This window comes from Schistocerca piceifrons, chromosome 4, assembly GCF_021461385.2.
Source record: "Schistocerca piceifrons isolate TAMUIC-IGC-003096 chromosome 4, iqSchPice1.1, whole genome shotgun sequence".
In the NCBI taxonomy this organism is placed as follows: Eukaryota; Metazoa; Arthropoda; class Insecta; order Orthoptera; family Acrididae; genus Schistocerca; species Schistocerca piceifrons.
In genome coordinates, this window is record NC_060141.1 from 499,320,406 (window position 1) to 499,344,647 (window position 24,242).

At 39.0% G+C, this 24,242-nt stretch overlaps 1 protein-coding gene across 3 annotated transcripts in view; it reads left to right on the top strand.

The window, feature by feature from the left end:
* LOC124795301 overlaps positions 1-24,242 on the top strand; it is a 558,174-nt gene that overhangs the window by 478,378 nt on the left and 55,554 nt on the right. For all 3 annotated transcript variants that reach the window (XM_047259263.1, XM_047259265.1, XM_047259264.1), the window contains 4 exons: positions 15,255-15,623; positions 17,498-17,623; positions 17,765-17,872; positions 17,951-18,193. In XM_047259263.1, the coding sequence (XP_047115219.1) occupies positions 15,255-15,623; positions 17,498-17,623; positions 17,765-17,872; positions 17,951-18,193 (846 nt within the window). The remainder of the gene's footprint in view (positions 1-15,254; positions 15,624-17,497; positions 17,624-17,764; positions 17,873-17,950; positions 18,194-24,242) is intronic.

The window sequence follows — 24,242 nt, forward strand, 5'->3', positions numbered from 1 at the left end:
AACAGGGAAGGGGGCTGGATGGATGAGGACAGTGACTAACGAAGGTTGAGGTCAGGAGGGTTACGGGAACATAGTATGTATTCCAGGGGAAGTTACCACCTGTGCAATTCCATATGGCGCAGGCTGTGAAGCAGTCATTGAAATGAAGGATGTCATGTTTAGCAGCGTGTTAAGCAATGGGGTGGGCCACTTGTTTCTTGGCCACAGTTTATCAGTGGCCATTCATGTTGATAGGCAGCTTGTTGGTTGTCGTGCCTACATAGAATGCCTTCACTGACCGTAATTATCCTCCCAACCTTGTACAAAAACAAATCTCCCGTACCTTATCTTTCCAGTCTCCCACTACCTCTCAAAGTCCCACTGTCCAGCCACAGAGGAGCATTATCCTCATAACTCAGTATCACCCAGGACTGGAGCAATTGAATTCCATTCTCTGCCAGGGTTTCAATTACCTCTCGTCGTGCCCTGAAATGAGAAATGTTTCATCCACTATCCTTCCCACCCCTCACACAGTGGTATTCCACCATCCACCAAACCTGCGCAATATACCCGTCCATCCTTACACAGTCCCTGCTCCCAATCTCTTAGCTCATGGCTCATATCCCTGTAATAGACCTAGATGCAAGACCTGTCCAATACATCCTCCCACCACCAGCCACTCCAGTCCATTCACTAACATCACCTATCTCATCAAAGGCAGGGCTACCTGTGACACCAGTCATGTGATTTACAATCTAAGCTGCTACCACTATGCTGCATTCCATGTAGGCATGACAACCATTAAGCTGTCTGTCCACGTGAATGGTCAGCAAAAAACTGTGGCCGAGAAACAAGTGGACCACCCTGTTGCTGAACACGCTGCTAAACATGACATCCTTCATTTCAATGACTGCTTCACAGCCTGTGCCATATGGATCCTTCCCATGAGCACCAGCTTTTCTGAACTGTGCGGGTGGGAACTTTCACTGCAATACATCCTACGATCCCGAAACCCTCCTGGCCTCAACCTTCGTTTGTCCTCACCCATCCAACCCCTTCCCTGTTCGCATTCCAGCACTACACAGCCGTCATGCCACCGTCACAACCAGTCTTTTTATTTCTCTCCTTTTCCGCTACCCCCCACCCCCACACCTCTTCCTTCTCTCCTCTGCCCTCCGTCTAATCCGCAGTACTTCACTGTCCGGCACCCCCACCGTACTATTCTTCCCGCTCCATGCCCCAGCCTCCTCCTTATCCCATCCCAGTCGCCACTCCCATCAAGCACTGGTGGAAGCACTGGTGGTGTGTGTGTGTGTGTGTGTGTGTGTGTGTGTGTGTGTGTGTGTGTGTGTGGACGGGCGCACGCGCACGCACACGCACACACTCACACACGTATGTGTGTGTACTATTGATGAAGGCCAATGGCCAAAAGCTTTAATTGTGAGAGTCTTTTTATTGTGCCCATATGCAACTAAACATTAGACAGAGCATTTTGTCATGTACCACAGCCTTATGCTCGAAAATCAAATGTCAGTAATATAGCAAATACTGAGTGTGAAAGCCGGCATTGTATGATCAGTTCACTGTGTTTTGCTGTTTTGCCATTAGAAATATCTCTCATTCTGTTAATGTAAAATGTTGGCTTTTGCATATTTTTTCTCTTTGATGTCTTCTGGTGCAGTGCACCTAAAATAAATAAAATGTTCATTCAGCAGAGGTGAGAAGTAAGAATATTGTCTAAGGTATATAAATGCGCTTGTTGCAGAAGCCTTTTGATGACTATTGGAATTTTTACACACATTTCCCAGTGAATTTACTTCTCATTGGTTTTTGTAGCTGACAATGATAGGTTTCAGCTGAACTGTGATACTGTTGTAGAGAAGTTGCAACACTATAAAACTCTAGTGAGGTGCTGGAAGGCCTGCAGAGGATGAATGCTTGGTGCAAGGTTGGCAGTTGACTCTCAGCATAAACAAATGTAACATATTCCAGATAAATAGGTGGGTACACCAATAATTGTTTGATTACATGATTGCCAAAAAAGCACTGGAAACAATCACTTCCATTAAATATCTAGGAATATGCACATGGAGTAATTTAAAGTGCAACAGCCATGGGAAACTAATCATAGGAAAAGGAGATGGTAGACTGAGATTCATTGGAAGTATCTTCAGGAAGTGTTGTTCATGCACAAAGTAGGCAGTATACAAATTCTCTTTCAACCAATACTTGAGTGTTGCTGTTTAACCTTGTAACCTTATCTGGTAGGATTCATAGAGGAAATAAAGAAGATACAAAGAAGGCAAGTGCACTTCATCATGTGTATGTTCAGAAAGTACAAAAGTATCATGGATATGCCAATCCAACATCAGCTGAAGATACTTCAAGATAGTGTTTCATCGCAAAGAAGTTTATGGCCAAAATTCTGAGAGCATGCATTCCTGAAAGAGTCATTTAATACACTCCTGGAAATGGAAAAAAGAACACATTGACACCGGTGTGTCAGACCCACCACACTTGCTCCGGACACTGCGAGAGGGCTGTACAAGCAATGATCACACACACGGCACAGCGGACACACCAGGAACCGCGATGTTGGCCGTCGAATGGCGCTAGCTGCGCAGCATTTGTGCACCGCCGCCGTCAGTGTCAGCCTGTTTGCCGTGGCATACGGAGCTCCATCGCAGTCTTTAACACTGGTAGCATGCCGCGACAGCGTGGACGTGAACCGTATGTGCAGTTGACGTACTTTGAGCGAGGGCGTATAGTGGGCATGCGGGAGGCCGGGTGGACGTACCGCCGAATTGCTCAACACGTGGGGCGTGAGGTCTCCACAGTACATCGATGTTGTCGCCAGTGGTCGGCGGAAGGTGCACGTGCCCGTCGACCTGGGACCGGACCGCAGCGACGCACGGATGCACGCCAAGACCGTAGGATCCTACGCAGTGCCGTAGGGGACCGCACCGCCACTTCCCAGCAAATTAGGGACACTGTTGCTCCTGGGGTATCGGCAAGGACCATTCGCAACCGTTTCCATGAAGCTGGACTACGGTCCCGCACACCGTTAGGCCGTCTTCCGCTCACGCCCCAACATCGTGCAGCCGGCCTCCAGTGGTGTCACGACAGGCGTGAATGAAGGGACGAATGGAGACGTGTCGTCTTCAGCGATGAGAGTCGCTTCTGCCTTGGTGCCAATGATGGTCGTATGCGTGTTTGGCGCCGTGCAGGTGAGCGCCACAATCAGGACTGCATACGACCGAGGCACACAGGGCCAACACCCGGCATCATGGTGTGGGGAGCGATCTCCTACACTGGCCGTACACCACTGATGATCGTCGAGGGGACACTGAATAGTGCACGGTACATCCAAACCGTCATCGAACCCATCGTTCTACCATTCCTAGACCGGCAAGGGAACTTGCTGTTCCAACAGGACAATGCACGTCCGCATGTATCCCGTACCACCCAACGTGCTCTAGAAGGTGCAAGTCAACTACCCTGGCCAGCAAGATCTCCGGATCTGTCCCCCATTGAGCATGTTTGGGACTGGATGAAGCGTCGTCTCATGCGGTCTGCACGTCCAGCACGAACGCTGGTCCAACTGAGGCGCCAGGTGGAAATGGCATGGCAAGCCGTTCCACAGGACTACATCCAGCATCTCTACGATCGTCTCCATGGGAGAATAGCAGCCTGCATTGCTGCGAAAGGTGGATATACACTGTACTAGTGCCGACATTGTGCATGCTCTGTTGCCTGTGTCTATGTGCCTGTGGTTCTGTCAGTGTGATCATGTGATGTATCTGACCCCAGGAATGTGTCAATAAAGTTTCCCCTTCCTGGGACAATGAATTCACGGTGTTCTTATTTCAATTTCCAGGAGTGTATATTGCTTCCTCCTTCATGTATTTTGTGGAAAGATAATGAAGGTAAAATTAGAGAGATTCAGGTTCACATGGAAACTTATCAGACACTTCAGCACACCATTCATGCCTGGAACAGGAAAGTGCCAAGTGACAACTGTGCATGACATACCGTCTGCTTATGCCATTATTTATTTATGGTGACAAAAGTACAGAAATGTCAATTATAAAGTGTTGGCATAATTTTAAACAAAAGAGGACCAAAAATTGGACACTTCAAGTGCATTTGGTGTAGCTCTCATAAGGTCTTGCATGGTGCTGGTGCAGGTGGTTGGTGATGAGGAACACTGAAGGAAATAGCAAAGAACTGAGTCCACAGAGAAACCCCAAGTCCACAGATTGGTCTTGAATCTTGTTGTGTTTGATTGTAGTCTAATGAGAGACCTCCATATTGATCGCTTCTCCAAATGTCCAGGGGGAAGTTCTTCGTTTACAGCCATCCATTCTCCCAAATACCAACATTTCTACCGCCATTGCGAGATCCTTGCGCATGTGGATTCTTGATGAGATCCTCAGTAGTTGTCAAGAAACTCTTTCTTGATTTCAGCCTAGGATGTATGGGCTGACGACCATATAGTGGATGGGCTTCCTTTGTTGTGGCCTTACTTTTCTCATATCTCGCAGCTACCTCATGTCTGATTTCAGGAGGAGCTAAGCCAGTGAGGCAGTGGAATTTGTCCTCAGGAGTAGCTCTTAAGCAACCCGTGATAATCCAGCAAGGCTCATTTAGAGCCAAATCTACGTTCCTGGCACGACTGGACTTGTACCATATCGAACATGCATATTCAGAAGTGGAATAGCCTAGAGCAAGCGCGCTTGATTGCACAGAATGCTTGGATTGGCACCCCATTATGTACCTGTCAATTTTCACACTATGTTATTTCTGGCTGCCACTTTCTGTTTGGTGTTTAGCTAATGCTTTTTATATGTTAGCGCATGATCCAGAGCTACTCCAAGATATTTGGGAGTAGGATTATGTTCGAGTATGATGCCTCCCCAGGGTATATTTAAGGATCTATTTGCCTGTTTATTCTTCAGGTGGAAAGTGCAGGTCTGAATCTTGGCAGCATTAGGTTTCATGTAATTCCCATAGTAGTAAACAGTGAATTCTTCCAAAGATTTTGATAGCGTATCTTCTAAAGTCTCAAAACAGTCAGCCTGAGTAGTGATAGCACAGTCATCAGCATAAATAAAGCTTTGAGTTCCTTCAGGTATAGGTTGATTGTTGGTATAGATGTTGAGTAGTAGCGGTGCAAGCACGCTGCCTTGTGGTAGCCCATTTTTCTGAGTTCTCCGTCTGCTTTTCTTAATGTAGCTTAGAGATTATAAACATGTGTGTAGGTGTACATTATCACAATACAAAACACACAAAAATTTTTATTTAGACTGGCTTCTTTGTGTAGGGTTCAGAGTGAAGTTATGTATTATACTGCAAAATATTCAATGAAGTCCCATCTGATGTAAAACAATAAACTGGGGATCCTTACAGATCCAAAAGAAATTTTATTATTTGAATATGATGTAGATTAAAGGGTTGAAAACTTGTGTTAGATACAGAGCAAGTATTCTCTCTCTCTCTCTCTCTCTCTCTCTCTCTCTCTCTCTCTCTCTCTCTCTCTCCCCCCTGAATGACGTGAAGTGATGTAATGCTAACAGGACTTGTATTCTTTGATGTAACTAACTATTTTCTTTAAGTTGTAAATAGAGCAGCTATTCAATATAACTAACGAGGCAGCAGCTTCTTTCAAACTAGCACGTTTCTTTCTAATTTACACGGTTAAAATTAATTTGGCATCAATATAAAATATACGAAGCGGTGTAACAATAGTTTATTACCAATACAGTGTACATATGGAGTTTATTAGTTTGCCTGTTTTTCATTAATGCATACTTTGTCTCATTCCACAATCCTGAAGGTTTTCCTTCTTGATGCAATCTAAGGAACATAAGTGAATTAACGAATGAATGAAAATTCAATAGTAATTGCATATTATTGAAGTTCAAAATATATTCTACCAGATAATATGTGGCAATTCAGTTTTTCATGATGATATGTGAGCACCACATGAAACACTGCAAATTTTGACGGAAGTCTGTGTATGTGAGGCATTGAAAAAATTCCAAATTCATCAGAAGAATAACCAATTTGCTGGATGTAATCCAAGGTTCAAGGATGGTGAACCTGTGCTGTATCCTGTGTACTTCCATTACTAACATCATTTGCATTTGATCCTAGAAGCCTAATTTCTGACAAAGAAAATATTGTATTACCTTCGAGATGCTTTCAAACATAACCATTCAGAAAATGGATAGTAAACAACCATAAATTGCTTTATGACAGCACTCTCAGACATTGGTCATTACTGCTTAAAACCTCATCAGCAATGATGATTGTACACTGGAAAATCCATCCAGAACTGTATATTCTGATTTCTATCAGTTTGTTGCTAAAAATGAGGTTTAAAAGACAGTTTATGCAAATTTTGAGGAGATGGAGAATCAAATACAGCAGTTGAAGACACTTCCTAATAGATTGTTCCAGCTGTGTTTTGTACAACTTTCCAAATGTTGGGACAAGTACACAAATGCAAAAAGGAAATGCTTTGAAAGAAATAACACTTTCAATGTTGTAACTACTTGTCTCTCTCCCTTCACATTCTACCTACTGTTTTTAGTGTTTCATTTTTGTCTATTCTGTATAACTTCTAATCTTCCATGTAGCATTTCATACATTTCATTATTATATCTACAAATAAATTTGTTATTTTCAAGATTTGGTTTTTCCTTCTTCTTGGTTTGTCAGTCGACCTTCTTCTTGTTCTTCTTGTATTAATAATTAGTAAATATGTTGTGGATTAGATAGGTAAGCCACATAAATAATGATACATAGCCTTCAAAAGTACAGAAATAAATTTTATTTTTACATGAATATATAGAACACTATTTGGTACAAAAGTTGATGAAGAACTGAACTTACAAGGTTACACTAAATATAAAAATAGGTACCAGAGAGGCCATGTGTACATGTCAATATCACAATATACAGATACAAAATACCATCACTGCCACACAGCACCCACTCTGTAGTGTGCAGCACTTGAGATGTCATATTTTAATTTGAATTGACAACCAGCTCTTGTTTGGCCCAATTGCTGTGATGGTATGAAGCTTCTGGCCGTTTGTGCAAGCACATCCACAGTCAGCAAGATGGCAGTAGTGTGATTCAGTGACTCTCGATGGGTTGTGCTGTGAGGTGTCAGTGTTTGACTCGTTCAGTGGAGACTTTCAGGGGTTTGCCATTTTATAGAATATCTACTGTGTGGTCTCTTTTGTGCAAAACAGGGAAAGGACCAGTACATAGTGGTTGGAGGGGTGATCTGACTGAGTCTGTATGCAGCATTACATGTAGGTGTAATCTATTAGGTTGGTGCATAAGGTCATAGCATTTTTGTTGTTGGTATTCCAGCTACTGTGGGTTTATTTATCAACTGTAATTCTTTTTTTAGTTCACTGTTGCTGTTTGAGTTTACAGATTGTCATTTATCATTTGGAGATTGTGAGTGGAGCAGAGGACGCTAGAAAATTGTTTTGACATTAGTGACTCTCCAAATACAGGATGACCATTGGAGTTTGATGAAGATCCATGTCAGTGTACTCGAGAATTGGCAAATATTATGAATTGTGATCATTCCACAATTGTGCGACATTTGCATGCACTGGGGAAGGTTCGAAAATCGGGTGTATGGTTACCACATGCTCTAAGCCAAAATCACAAAAATCAGCAGATGGCTATGCTTGCATCTGTACTTGGTCATTATCAACTGGTTCATGGACAACACCAAAAATTCCTATCCAGTAGTGTTACTGGTGATGAGAAATGGTGTATTTATGCTAACATTGGGAAAGGGAAGTAATGGTTGAGCCCAAACAAAGCAGCAACTCCCTGTACAAAGTCCTGTTTGCATCCATTAAAGGTAATGTGGAGCACCAGGTGGAACAGCACTGGTGTGGTATATTACGAATTGCTTAACTGAGGCGTAATCATCACTGCTGACATTTACTATCAAGAACCGAGACACCTCGCAGAAGCAATCCAACAATAACAACCAGCAAGACTGCTTGAAATGATGCTATTCAGTGATAATGTCCACTTGCATTCCATTAGACTGACAAAAACACTATACAGGAGTTGGGTTTCAAAGTCACTCCACACCCACCTTATTCACCTGATCTTGTGCTCTCTTTCAAACAACCAACTAACTTCCTTTCCAGATGAAAATGTACTCTGAATATGGTTCAATGTGTGTGTCACCTCAAAACTGTGATTTCACAGAAGCGGAACTGAAAAGTTACCCCAGCATTGGCAGACTGTATTAAATGGTGAAGGAGAATACATTGTTGATGACTGAAGTCTCTGTTCAGTGTATGTGTTGTGTTTATTATACATATGGAAAAACGCTATGAACTTATCCACCAAGCAAATAAATTCATATCAAGGGACAATTGGCAAACTTCCGACTTGTGTCCTGCCTTGCCACAGGAAGAACATTTAGCCCAACGATAATAACACTGTTACTGTGTGTGAGCAATAAAATAGTTGCTGCGTAAGGTTAGCTGTTATGAGCACCACCCATTGTTTGCGGTTTTGCCAGCTGCAGGTGAATCAGAGCATGTGGTTGGGGCTATGGCTGGTGAGTCTGCCCCTAAAGACTGTTCAAATACCATAATAATGGTGAGACAAATCTCTAATGTGGAATCCTTGAGTTTGAGGACGTCGTTATGGAATGCATCATCTGGTGAATGTATGAGATTCAAGTCACTCAGGAAAGAAGTTGTGTATGACTGATTATATTGAGGGTTTGCTCACAGGAATAGACAGTCACAGGATGAACGTTGCAGTTTGGCTATGAAGCCTCTGTAAAATTGTTCACTAAGGTTAAGCAGTTAAAAAAACTTACGGCAGGCAGCAGCAACATGCACTTGGGAGTCGAAATAATCTAGCAAACAAGCCTTTAAGCATTCATATGGGAGGACATGCAACTCCACTTCAGGGTGGATTTGTTGCAGCAAATGGTAAATTTCTGGGCCTGGATAGGCCAAGAACAAAATGTGCTGCTCTTGCCACTTGCTGTCTTCTCTTGTAGTGTCTGCCACTGAAATTTGTTGGGCACCTCTGTAATACTGTCACTCTCACTAAATGATTTCACTCTTTATTCGATCTTCAGCTGCCTGTTAATCCTCCTTGGTAGGACTCATATCCGCAATACTTAAGAACTGGTTGAATAAGTGTATTGGAAGCTGTTTCTTCCATGGATGAACTACATTTTCTGAATATTCTTCCAGTGAATCTCAGCCTGGCATCTTATTTTCTTACAATTTGTTTTATTTTGTCTTTCACTTTAGGTTGCTGTGGACAGTTGCTCCTATGTGTCTTAAAGTTGTTACTGTTACAGGTAATTTTTCATAAATAGCTTAATTGAACAGTAATGGATCTTGCCACCTATTTACGCACGATGTATTACATTTATTTGTTATGGGTAAACTCTCTGTCCTTGCAACAATAATAGATCCTCTGTAAGTCTTTCTGATTTTTGTTGCAGCTTGTGACACTGCAACCTTGTTATAGACAACAGCAACATCTGCAAAAAGCTTCATAGAGCTTCCAACACTAGATCATTTATTTTTTATTTTTAATATATATTATAAACAGTAATGACCTTGTAACACTAAAATAGGAGACTGTCTGTCATAAGTGAATAGCTAAGAGTATGTTGTTACATGGCCATATAACATTCTGAATGGAATTCCGTCAGTTTTCTGATCATCAGTATAATATTTGCATTTGTCAACGTGGCCAGACAAGTAAAATTGGGCCATCCTGATAGAAACCAATTAATAAAAATTTATGGGATTTCCCTGTAATAAATGCAACATGAGAGTAAAGAAAGTAGCTCTTGCTATCATGTTCCTATTGCTTAAATCGGATCAAATCAAATCAAAGTTTTGTCATCACATGACATGCCTTTTACAGTCAAAGAATGTGACATAGATGTCTTATCAATCTTAAAACAATATACAGGCTAATGAACATAATCTAAGGTTATAGTTCATATGTTGTTTTTTCTTCGAACATAGATTTTACATGGTTGTCATTAAAAAGATCTTTGGTTATAATAAATATGGTGTTACTTTAGAGAGATGTTATTTTGCCTGGTTATCATTCAAGAAATCTTCTACACTAAAGTAACATTTGCTTTTGAGATATTATACCAGGTCTCCTTCACTACTATTTTTCTTTTTGATTTAGGTAAAACTTACCCTTCTAGATTTTATGTATAAAATTCATGCCCACATAATGTGGAGGTTTTTTTCACATAGTTTTAATCTGTGGTTGGGTACTATGTGACTTTCTCTATATCTAGTCTCATACCTGTGCAAGGAATAGTTGCTGTCAAAAAGTTGTGTGTTTCCTTTTGTGAAAATGAGATTCTCATATATGTACATGCTTGAAACAGATAAAAGTTTGCAGTGTTATTTCTTTTTAGTTCCCACCATGGCTCAGATGATTTTTTTGTAGTCTACAAGCTCTGGAAGATTAGTTTTCTCAGCTCCTCAGAAAATTATGCTATGTCTAATGACTGAAACAAAATATGCACAATGACAGTTTTTTTTTTACAACTAAATCAGTGATGTTATATAGGATGTTCATGACATAAACAAGCTGTTCAGGCAACACAGAATTCTGTTGATGTGATAAATCCAAGACCTAGTTTTGTTTTCTAGTCACTGAGGAACTTGACACATTACACACATTGTTTCATGGTGAAATAAACACTTTCTGTTTTCATAAAATTTAAGTACAAATTATTATTTTTGATCCATGACTATTTTTCCAAGTCTGTTCTCAGTACAGTAGATTAAGTCTTCATTGGTTTTACAGCTGCTATTACTGTTGAGTTATCTGCATAAAGGATGATATCGGGCTGAACCTGACATGTCATATCACTGAACAATGTGGAATGACTAATTTATGTGTTTCTAGCCACTGTTATTAACAAGATCTCTTTAATTTCTGTTTGCTAAGTATGATGACATCCAACTAACAAATTTTCCTTGAAAACCATAGCTTGTCAGTTTTTGGAGAAGCCAGTCATGATCCACAGTATCGAAAGCCTTGGCAGTGTCACAAAAGATCCAGATACTAACATTCTGTTACTGAGACATCTGGTAACTTTTATGTCTAATTCATTTATTTTGTGGGTTGTGCTGCAGCCTTTAACCATACAGATTGTGTAAAATAGTGCTGCAGGATGAATTATAATTTTCTATCTGATCACATGCAGCTCTTTCAAATATTTTTGAGAAAATTAATTACAGTAAGATAGTTCTCCAATTTTCCATTTCATCTTGTTTGCCCTTTTTATGAATGGGCCACGCTTCGGCATATTTTAATTCATACAGAAAAAAAACTCTAATCTAAAGAGTGTCTGTGTGTGTGTGTGTGTGTGTGTGTGAGAGAGAGAGAGAGAGAGAGAGAGAGAGAGAGTGGATGTGCAATACTGTGACAGATTATTTGTAATATTATAGCAGGAACCTGATCCAATCCAGTGAGTTTAAATTATATACGGATGTTGTTATTTTCATAACATCATAGTTGGAAACATGAGAAAACTTAAAACCTGAGCTATTCTATCTGTCATACTAGGACTTGTACTTGCTGGTGAGCAGTTACTTATTTAATTACAATTTATGAAGAAGTCATTAAAGGATTCACTTATGGAACTGGATCTGTAACAGTTCTAGCATTTGTCATTAATTTAGAGAGGCATTTTCTCTCCTTCTCATTGTCGACTTCACTTATTATAAAAGACCAAACCTCTTTTGTTGCATTTGAAATGAACCTATTGTTTGCAGTATGTTTTGCTAGTTTAACTACTTTATCAAATTTTTTCTTTTTCTATACTTTTTGGATGTGCTTACATGTCAAGAAATTTGGGTCTTCTATTAACTTTCACCCCCATATGCTAGACACTGTTATTTCCTTTTGTTTCTACTTTTATGAGAGACAGTCTGCACTGTTACAAAAGGGAAGCATTCATTAAAGGTATTCATGCATTCAGTTGAAAAGTTTTTGTAGTTGTCTTTTGTTGGAGCATGTTTTCTGACTGCCCACGTGGTGAAGTTTAGTTTTATAATAAATACCTCTGCCATTTCGTGACTGAAGTTCCTACATCATTTTGTTGTGCAGACTGAATTTAACTCTGATAATGATACAAATAGAGCTTTGTGATTTGATACTAGTAACTGTAAAATAAATCTTTCTTTTAAACTAGAGCTATGCAGTAACTTACAATATTATTGATACATGTTGGAACATTTGCTCTAAACCTTTGACATTGCTCAAAATTTAGATTTAACCCATTTGCGGCTATTGAGTTCTTTAAATGTAAAGAAAATTTGTCATCAGTTCTTGCATTTGTGTAGAAGTCAGCTCGCATAACCAGTTTCTTAAACAGTTTTTCATTGTTTAATTTATGTAATAATTTTTCAAATTTATCTGTGAATACAGAGCTTATATTGTACCCACGCATGTGACACATGCTGATATTGTACTCTTTTAAGTTCTATACAAAATCTTTGAAAAGTAAGTTCTTCATTTAGATGGCTAAAATTCTGTCTAATTTCGTGGTCTACTGAGGAATGAACTAGTATCTAAGAACTTCCATACGCATTAGTTTTACAAAAGTTGGTAGCCAATTTGTTGCCTGTAAGTCATTGAGGAGATGGATGTATTCAGCTTTAAACCACTGTTCATTTAGACAAATTACTTCTACTGTCTATTCCATACTTTCTAACAGAATTTACATATCGTACAAGCTTGCTGATCAGTTATTATGACAGACCTCCAGTATTCAAATGTGCAATGAAATTACTACGGCATACATTATCAGGCAAAGAATCTTTGAAATTAGTTTCATTACAAGGTAAGTGAACTTACACCTATGTATTGAATACATATAATGTATTTTTAATGTTGGATGAAATCTGGCTGGAAATGGCCCCTTTCAGTAGTTTCCTTGCATGTGAGCATTTAGGCACTAGCTTGTTTGCATTTACAGCTGCTTTAGTGCTTTATGTCATCAAGAGCTTTGTTTGTATCTGGTGAGTCTCTTCTTACCAGATCGATTTAGGTGTTGTCCAAGCATTGTGAAACTATATTTTTCATTACTGTTCATGTCAAGAAGTCATAACACTTCAAACATAAGTGTTTTAATTTTTGGTCCATTCATCAAATTGCACTGTTCACACAAGACCAGTTCACCAGATCATATCTCATAGATAGATTTGTCAATACCATGTCTGGAGTTAACAGTAATTGCAAGGTACCAAACAGCCTTTTTAAATGCACTGGCCTCATTGCAGTTAAACATTGTTTGATCCAGATATAAGAACAAGACAGTCACTTTTGCAGTATAGTGCTTTTCATTTATCATCATGTTGTTCAATCAAGAAGTGATAGAAGAATCACTTAACTCTTTTTAGTAGAATTGGCACATCTTTTCCTATCTTGCCGGTCTTATTTGTGATCTTCACCCCAGGCTTAACAATGCCGACACAATCACAATCTCTTAAGCATAGTTTGATAGAAAGTTTGAAACACTGAATGCATGGTTGTCTTCAAATCTTTTGACCTTGATTCCATGATGTATTTGTTTTTCGATGGGGGTGTGTAACTGTTCTTTGCCGATTTCATGTTTATTTTTGAGAGGCCATCTTTACATGTGATGTTAAACACAGCAGTGCTGACGTCGTCCTGTACAGACACAAACATTTTACTGGTCACATTTTTGATATGTGTAGAGTGTTTCTCGTCATCTACTATTGTTACACATTTTTCTTTATTGTCCTTTTCTATTTTTTCAGATAGGATCCCTTTCTTGGTTACATGTGAGCTAAATGATTCAAAAGACTTACTTTTGTCCACTTTTAAAGGGTTGCTCTTCCCCAGACTATTGCATCTGTGTTCTACAGTGGCACAGGGGGGGGGGGGGGGGGATGGAATCCTTAGAAATATTCAGAATGAAATTGTATGTACACATTAATTTGTGATGTGAATGTAAAAGGACTCATTCCACATCTTTACGATCTATCGTGCAAAATGATTGATCCATGGAACATGTAACTAACTTTCACTTGAACTCGTCAGTATCACTTTGCAACACATGACTTATTGAATTCTTGTCTCTGATAATGTTTCAGTATTTTTTTCACACATATCTGTAACACAAGCATCACACAACCACAAGTAGTTCACAATTACCAACCTTGTGTTTATTTTGCAACAGCTTTTGTGAAGCCTCCATTTACAACATTTGTACTGGATACATTTCAAGATGTTTTTATTACACAACTTACAATTACCAGTTTGTATTTCACTATTGTCACTTTTATTGGAACAGTTTACACCTGCTAGTCTTATTGGTACAATCTTGAAACTCACAAAAGTTTGTGGTTGAGACATAAAATGCAAAACTATTGGTTCGTTAGGCATTGACAGCAGTATATGAAAGCTTCTCTTATGCTATAAGAGATCTCTGTCTTGTAGATATTTTGAAGAACTTCACACTGTCACTCACTCCAGGTTTCTCCACTCAAACCAATATGGTATTCTGAGACAGTGCTTGATCATATTAATCAACATTGAACTTTATGAACTTCCAGCAATCTGAAATAGCTGTGGGCCAACAACTTCTGTAAATCAGTACAACAAAAAACCAGTTCAAAATTGCAAATTTTACTTTTTTATTCACTTGGTGACTAGTTTCAGGTCAAGACCCATTTTCAAATCCTCATAACATAGTCAAAAATGGTATTTCCGAAGATGTGAAAACCATATCAAAGATGTGCATTTAACAGTTCATTGCACATTTTTTATATTTTTTTCACATCTTTGGAAACACCATTTTTGACTATGTTACAATGTTTTAAAAATGGGTCTCAGCCTGAAACTAGTCATTGAGTGAATAAAAAAGTAAAATTTGCAACTTTGGACTGCTATTTTGTTGTACCAACATTGAACTGATGTCTAAAGAAACATTGTTACAGTTTTGGTGTCTTTATCTCATAATAACTATGAACTGGTACCAACTCCATTACAGCCGAGTCTGGAATCAGAATTGGTATTTTGTCTCCTGTTGTTTCTCTGACTGCAACAGTAAACAATAGCACTTGCACCATATTAAAATTTGAAATTTTCTGTTGGCTTCGCACAGCTCTTTACATGTTACTTAGATTGACAAAACTATTACATCGGTGGTTGATGTAATTTTTGCTTTGGAAAATTTTTGATTTTAGGATGACAGAGGACGTCTAATGCGCAGAACAGTCATAAGATATGTTAACCTAAGTTTAGTTATCACTCTCCGCATGATGAGCCCTCGTGTAAAGAAGAGATTTCCTACTATGGATCACTTAGTGGAAGCTGGTTTCATGCAGCCCAATGAAAAGAAGGTCTTTGATGCTCTGGACCAAAAGACAAGTCACCCGAAGTACTGGATGCCACTAGTATGGGCAGGAAGTATAATTACAAGAGCAAGAAAAGAAGGCAGAATAAAGGATGATTTTTCAATGAAGACCCTCATTGATGAACTAAATACTTTCAGAGGTGGTTGTGGAGGAATGTTAAATTATGACTGGATCAGCATACCTCTTGTTTACACCCAGGTAAAAATTTTTTTCATTTTATGTTCTGCCACACTCTTTTCATTAAGAAAAAGGTGTGGTATGTCTAACTTGAAAGTGTAAAATAAATTTCTATAGTTTTCTGTGCACTCAAAGGTGTTGTTTGTGTGAGACTTGCCTCAGAAGTAAGGGTCATTTGCCTAGAAAAGACGCAGATCGTAAATTTATTGTAAGATCCAAACAAATAAAATTTCTGCCCCTAATTCTGTGGAGTGATTATTATTCTCCAATCACTTTTGGTAACAAGCTTAAAAAAACTGTGCATGCAATTCCACCACCTTGGATTTCAGTCACTCCATAATTTAAGTTTTCAACACTTCACTATTTTAAAACATTTGAAAACAAGCCATTTCTTGAGATGCAGGAAGTGGTAGACAAAGGAGGCGATATCAGGGCTGTTATGAGTGGTTTTGAAAGTTCCCACCCAAAGCTCCAAATCATGTAAACTCTGTGGGCATTGATGTGTGAAAATGTATTGTAATGATTGTAAATAACTCAAGCTTTTAGCCTCTTTTATTCATTGCTTCAAATGACTACATCTCATTTTTGAAAATACTTGACTGGCTACATTATCTACAATTAGTTTTAAGACTGCATGAAAGCTGCCAAGAGCACATATTATTAGCCCCTAAATATGTTTCTCTATGAAGTGCTGTGCAGATTAAGGAAGGGGCAAAAGTCCTGCTTCACCGTTAGGTATGAGCAAGTCACACATAATAGGGTTGTTTCTTCTTTCAGTTGTATTTTCATACAGTATTTTGAGGGTTCATTTATATTTTAAGTTATCTAATTGTGATCTTCAGCTCGGAGTAGTCTGAGAACCCCTGATTTGTTAAATATTCTTCCTATCTGTAGAATAACTTAATTTTTTACAAAAAACTGGGACTTGGCAACTCTGATCTTTTAAGGCTTTTATTGTGCCTTTAAATGAAACACTTATTAGATGACAAGTATCTTGTTACAGGCCACCTTCTGGGTAATGAATAACAAGCTTTTTTTTTTTTTTTTTTTTTTTTCTCCAATACATACATATATACATTATTGATATAAACAACTGATGATTGGTATTCATTGACAACATGGCTGGAATAGAAGACTTTTTGTTACCTTGACTACTTTGCCCATTGAGACTCCAAGTAAATCCTCGTCTCTCTTGGAATGGCGCAGAGACCAAGCAGAATACCTCATGCAAATAATAAAGTACACAAAACAGGACCTGTCCTGTAATAAATCTTCTTATATAATAACGAAAACTGTATATTCTGAACAATTACTCTAGACAGCAAAAATGCACATAATTCTACTTATAAAGCTTTTTCATTTATATTCAGAATTAGTATGAGGTTTCACTTCCACACTACAAAATTATTTATTTCCGAACTTTGGCTACAAAATATCTGGAAAATCTTGTGCTCTCACACCATGTATGGCGACCATTGGCTACTCAGGCTCTGTTCTGTGAGTTACTGTATAAGTGCTGGCTGATCACTGCTGTAAGTCATATTATCTAGCCAGTTGGTCCATGCTTCTGTGATGTGCCTTATGGATATGCATTCCATGGAATGTAATACCAGTGGACGCAGTGCTTTATAAGAGTGTGAACAGTTTGAATGATAAATATCTTCGTTCATAGGAGACATAAATAATACTGTAGTGGAAATGACAGTTTATTAAGAACCACACTACAGTCTCCAAGTTTCCATTCTCTTTTTTCCTGCCTTTTGTTGTGCTGGACATTATTATAGAGAGCTAAATGAATGGTAAGCCTGAGCAGTGCTGTGTGACAAAATGAAATTTTACTTCTTATGCTACTCTCATGAGACCATCTGTTGACAGGTTCCTCGCTGTGCTTCCAGGTTGTCACTCTGGCAGTGTATGCGTACTTCATAGCTACTTTGATGTCCAACCAGTTCCTGGATCCTTCAATGAAGTATCCCAAGCATGAGATTGATTTAGTGTTTCCTACATTCACATTTCTGCAGGTAAGTTTTTTGCATAAATATATTTACAATGAAATTAACCCTAAACTTGAAAAAATCATTGTAGAGAGATGAGTAAAAATCGTGTACTCACACAGTTATCGATAGTACCAAGCGGTTCTAGTGATCATCTTCTGTTCACAGTTCTCGTTTTACATGGGATGGCTGAAAGTGGCAGAATCACTTGTTAATCCTTTCGGTGAAGATGATGATGATTTTGAATTGAACTGGTTGGTTGACAGAAACTTACAGGTATGCGTGCTTGAAATAAATGAAACATTTATAAAATGATAGTTTGTAAATTGCTGAGATGTGCTTTTTCTCAAACAGGTTTCATATGTTATTGTTGATGAGATGCACCAAGAGCATCCAGAAATGGTGAAAGATCAGTACTGGGATGAAGTGTTCCCAGCAGAACTGCCTTACACTGCAGCTGCAAAGCAGTACCAGACTGGGCCACCACCTCATTCTGCTGAAAATGTTGAGGTTTCTCTTGATCAGGCAGAATTCATGCCTCTGGAGACTGTTGTAGAAGAGCCCCAAGACGAAAGGGATGAAATGGGAGATATGGAGGTGAATATCTGCAGTAGCATTAAAAATACATTTGGAAATTATTGAATAGTAACTGATCTTTTGTAGCCTTACATAATTATAATCACATATTGCTCATGACTAGGGAAACTTGATTTGGATCATGTTATATTACTGTGATACTTGGAGTAAAGCTGAAGTAAGTTGTGAAAATCAGAGATATAATTCCATTTTTCATTACTACAATAACATAGTTGTACAGGCAGTGAAATTTTATGGCAATAACAGAAAACTTCATTTTTCCAGTGTGTTTTCTACAATAAAAGTTTTGTGAATTTCATAGGAAGGCAGTGTTACTTCGATTTTTTTTTTCATTTAATCATCAAATAGGCAAACAACTGTGGTAGAAAGTACAAGGGAACAAGGGCTTTCCCTCTCTATTCTTGCTGATAGTTTAAATAAGACACACAGACAGATGTCGCTGTCAAGCATTCTACTGTCAGAATGTTTTATTTATTTGCAGGTCACTTACTTGTGGATTAATATTATCTACTTCCATTTGTTGTTCTAATATTAAGAAAAAAGTTTCAGCAGCTGTCTCCCTTTACTGTTGTGTGCCTTCCTTTATAATATTTTACTTAACTCATTCCACATCCTTTTAGGCTTACATCAAGAAGCGATTTACAGAACACAGTGTTCCATTGATGTTCTTCGTATTAAATTTTTCATCCAAACAGACCAAAGCTGAAGATGATAAGAAACCTAGAATCAACACAGGGTCACTGAACAAAACAAAGATAAGTACCTCAATAATGTGTCTAATACAGAGATGTACAGCTGTGAAGAAATCAAAGAATAATCAGCTAAGGCATCCAAAAACACAGGTGGTGGAATAAAAATTATGGTGAAACACTTGAAAGAAGATTAAAATCCTGGAAGAGGTGAGACTCTGACAAGACAGAGGAAAAATGGGAAGACTTCACGAATGGAAGGAAAGAAACAATGGGAGTGGAAAAGGTGGAAGGAGAGTTCAAAAGAACATCATGGAATTTTACAGAACCATCGAAAAACTACTACAGGGGTATCAATGACAAAGCCTGTGCTAAAGGTGAACAGATGGAAGCATAGATACTAATGACAAAGAACGCAATCAGCTCTTGGCAAACTACTTAAAGTGAAGCTAAATTGTGAAGAGTCTTGTGAAAGCCTAGATAACTAGAAACAAATCCACAATAATTTCGGTTCCATGCCACGAAACCTAGGTGAAATCAGACAGGTAATCAAGGAGCTTGAGGATAAAAAACATCAAGTGAAGATGGTGTTGCGGCAGATGTTGAAGACTGGAGGGCAAGTCACTGCAGATGGAATGCTCTACCTGAAAACTAGAAAGATACCAAAGGCTGGAAATGTGCACCTACACATCCACTCCATAAGAAAGGTAACCAAATGGATACAAATGACTGCAGAGGAATCTCCATGATCTCAGTTGTTTATAAGATACCCTCCAAAGTCCTGATGAGAATATCTGAACACTATCACCTCATCGGAGAATGTAAAGCTGCTTTCTGAAACAACTGGTCATGCGTGGTATAGATATTCAACTTTGTTATCAATAAGAAGCCACAACACAATAGTAATTTTTGTCAACTACAAAAATCCGTACAACTCAAATTAAAAACATGGTTCATTTAGAGTTTCAGAGGAATTCTGAATTGAAAGAAAAGCAAGGGAAAATTGCAAAGCAAGCTATGGTTGACACTATCATGTAAGTTAAGATTTTTAGAGAAATCACAGAGCCCTTTGAAACAAAGATGAGAGTCAGTCAAGGAGACGGGCCATCTCCATTTATTTTCTGTATCACCTAGGAGAAAATAATGAAATTGTGGGAAGAAACTCTGAAGTTGGAAGGAATAATCAGAATACACCTTGGGGAGAAAGGAAATAAGCTGGAAATCAGGTGTTTAGCTTTTGCCAATGACCTTGCCCTTTCATCCAAAAAGTAGAAGGGTGCACGAAGAATGTTGGAGATCTTGTTTGAAACCTCAAAGTCTTGTATGAAAAGATAAAATATATGAAACACAGATGCCAAGGTGCAAAATACTTGGAGGTAAAATATGGGAAGATTAAAGGACAGATAAATTAAAATACTTGGGAGTGTAGATCCAACACAAGGGGCAGAGTAAAGAGGCAGTCAGAGAAGAGCCAGAAAATTAGACTTTGCTTACAGACAGACAGAACAAGTAAAACAAAAGAGTGATATCCTGCATGGCCGAAATGAGGTGCTACAGTTCGGTTACGAAACCAGAAGAACTCTATGCTTTGGACTGTCTTGTTTTAAATAAAAAGGGACAGTTGGAGTAACTTGAAAAGAAGGAAATGAGGTTCTCTTTAGGGACCACAGAAGTCTACTGATGAAACTTGGAAGAATAGGAAAAATGAGGAGCTCTACAAATACACCAAAAAGATCACAGACACAATGTGGTAACAATGGTTGAAATTTTAGGGACACAAAGTAAGAATGGACAAAAACTGACATGGGAAAAAGATCTTAAATTAGATATAGTTAACTATAACATTTGGGTTGCATTCAAAAAGTATTGATATAATCAATCAACCTTAAATAGAATAAGAAGTGAAATATTGCAGTCAGTTTTGACCTGGAAGATTGGTAAATAAAATACCCTTATTCTTATTCTTATTAATTGAAGCCAAAAAGAGGCATATTACTGTTAATAGTATAATTAAACTATGAAGCTCCAATTAAGGAAATGTAAAGCTCGTCATTGAAGTCTACTTGTAAGTGGATAAAAGAGGTCAAAAGAGATGTACAAGAAATTGATATTATTCTAGAAATATCCAGAACAAAGAATAATTCAGGAACCGTTGACTTAAACAGCAGAAAATCATTCCATGAGAAACCACTAATTGGGAAGTCTATACATTACTTTTCAGTGTTGGAGAGAAAGAAAAGAAGTGAAAGAATGAAGAGGTCCTTGGGAGAAGGAAAAGAAAGGCTATGAAGCCTTAAGTTCAATGCAGTCCATAGTTTGACCAAATCTGGAAGGGGGAAAATGTTAGAATATGGAGCCACATCCTAGCCATTTATAGAAATGGATCAAAGAAAATTTGAGAAGAAATAACCACTTTTCTGTGGTTTGTCTCAATAAATCCAACATGTGTAAATGTGGGACTCATAAATAAGACTTACTGTTATGTGGCACAGATTCAGAGTGCCTACTTATGAATTAGTGATATGTAAAAGGTCAGCAAATGAAGAAGCAGAAATTGATCTCTTGTTTTCATATATTTTTCAAGCTGTTGATTCTGTCGAATAAGACAGGGAAAAAGTTATTATTGCAAGTAGTGTATGCTAGCTTGGTTGTACATAATGAAATAATAAGCAACCAGTTGCATAAAAGAAATTTAATTTCTTCGCCAGTTTCAGGCCTTTAGTGCCCTTCTTATTTGTAATTGTTAGTAATAAAGTGCATATAGCAAAATGCCATGGTCATGTAGTTCATAGTGTCTGCATAAAACCAATACAAAGAAGCGCAGACACTGTGATCTGCATGACCATGGCAATGACACTCGCAAATAATGTGATAGGCATATCGATCTAAAGAAGGGCACTAAGTGATCGAAACCAATAAAGAAATTGAATTTCTTTTATGCAACTGGTTGCTTATTATTTCATTATACAAGGTGAGTCACCTAATGTTACCGCTGGATATATTTCGTAAACCACATCAAATACTGACGAACCGATTCCACAGACTGAACGTGAGGAGAGGGGCTAGTGTAATTGTTTAATACAAACCATACAAAAATGCACGGAAGTATGTTTTTTAACACAAACCTACGTTTTTTTTAATGGAACCCCGTTAGTTTTGTTAGCACATCTGAACATATAAACAAATACATAATCAGTGCCGTTTGTTGCATTGTAAAATGTTAATTACATCCGGAGATACTGTAACCTAAAGTTGATGCTTGAAACCTCCGATGTTCAGTTGCGTGTTGTAACAAACACGGGCCACGGTCGGCGAGCAGCATCTGCAGGGACATGTTTACGATGACGACCGTGTTTACGAGTGTGGCTGTAGTGCACTGTTGTGGTTTGGTCTAGCTGTCTCAGTGTCCGCATGTAGTGCTTGCTGCTATTGTTATTCTGCATTCGTCTCCGCATGCAGACCAACTGCAGTACACCGTGTTACCAGACGTCTGTGATAGTGTAGTGTTGTAGGAACTGTGACCATGGTGTATTCAAACTCTGAGAAGGCGGAGATGATACTCATCTATGGCGAGTGTCGACGAAATGCAGCTGAAGCCTGCAGGGTGTATGCAGAACGGTACCCGGACAGAGAGCATCCAACGTGCCGCACATTGCAAAACATCTACCGCCAACTGTATGCAACAGGTATGGTCATAGCACGCAAACGGGTCTGTAACAGGCCTGTCACAGGAGAAGCGGATGCAGTTGGTGTGTTAACTGCTGTTGCCATGAACCAACATGAGTACATGGGCCATTGCGAGAGGCGGTGGACTGAGTCAAAGTAGTGTCATGCGCATACTACATCATCACCGCTTTCACCCGTTTCATGTGTCGCTACATCAGCAATTACATGGTGATGACTTTAATCATCGAGTGCAATTCTGTCAATGGGCATTAACAGAGAATGCATTGCAGTTCTACCTGTTTACCGATGAAGCGGGTTTCACAAACCATGGGGCAGTGAATCTACAGAACATGCATTACTGGTCCGTGGACATCCTCGCTGGCTCAGACAGGTAGAGCGACAGTGACCGTGGACTGTAAATGTATGGTGCGGAATCAATGGCGACCACCTCATTGGTCCTCACTTCATTGCAGGGGCCCAAACAGCTGCAACATACATCACGTTTCTACAGAATGATCTGCCAATGTTGCTCAAAAATTTCCCACTGGAAACGCATCGACATATGTAGTATCAGCATGATGGTGCACCTGCACATTCCGCAATTAACACTAGGCTGACCCTTGACAGGATGTTCGACGGGCGTTTCATAGGACTTGGAGGACGCATAAATTGGCCAGTCCGTTCTCCTGATCTTACACCTCTGGACTTCTTTCTGTGGGGTACGTTAAAGGAGAATGTGTACCGTGATGTGCCTACAACCCCAGAGGATATGAAACAATGTATTGTGGCAGCCTGCGGCGACATTACACCAGTTGTACTGCGGCGTGTACGACATTCATTACGCCAGAGATTGCAATTGTGTGCAGCAAATGATGGCCACCACATTGAACATCTATTGGCCTGACATGTCGGGACACACTCTATTCCACTCCGTAATTGAAAACGGAAACCACGTGTGTACGTGTACCTCACCCCTCATGGTAATGCACATGTGCATCAGAGAAAAAGACCAATAAAAAGGTGTTAGCATGTGGACGTAATGTGCTGTTCCAGTCTCTTCTGTACCTAAGGTCCATCACCGTTCCCTTTGGATCCATACGTAATTTGGTTCTCTCCGATACACACGATCGAACAGTGGAGGAGGGGTACTCAAGCGTCAACTTTAGGTTACAATATCTCTGGATGTAATTAACATTTTACAATGCAACAAACGGAACTGATTAAGTATTTGTTTATATGTTCAGATGTGCTAACAAAACTAATGAGGTTCCATTAAAAAAAAACGTAGGTTTGTGTTAAAAAACATACTTCCGTGCATTTTTGTATGGTTTTTTATTAACCAATTACACTAGCCCCTCTCCTTACGTTCGGTCTGTGGAATCGATTCGTCAGTATTTGATGTGGTTTACGAAATATATCCAGTGGCAATGTTAGGTGACTCACCCTGTACATGACTATAGGTGCTGAAGATGGACAAAATACTATCTTGGTTGCATCACGTGTGAGAGAAAGGAGACACTCGAACCAAGTACTGCTGTATAACCTGCTCCTCTCAAATAGCATCTAGGGTACCACCAAACTCAGTATCATTAATTTACAAATGAATCACTAGAGTAGCCCATTTCTTAACATGATGAATAATTGTGGAGAGTTCAGCATTTTATTCAGGAAATTGGCATGTATCTTGTTGTTTT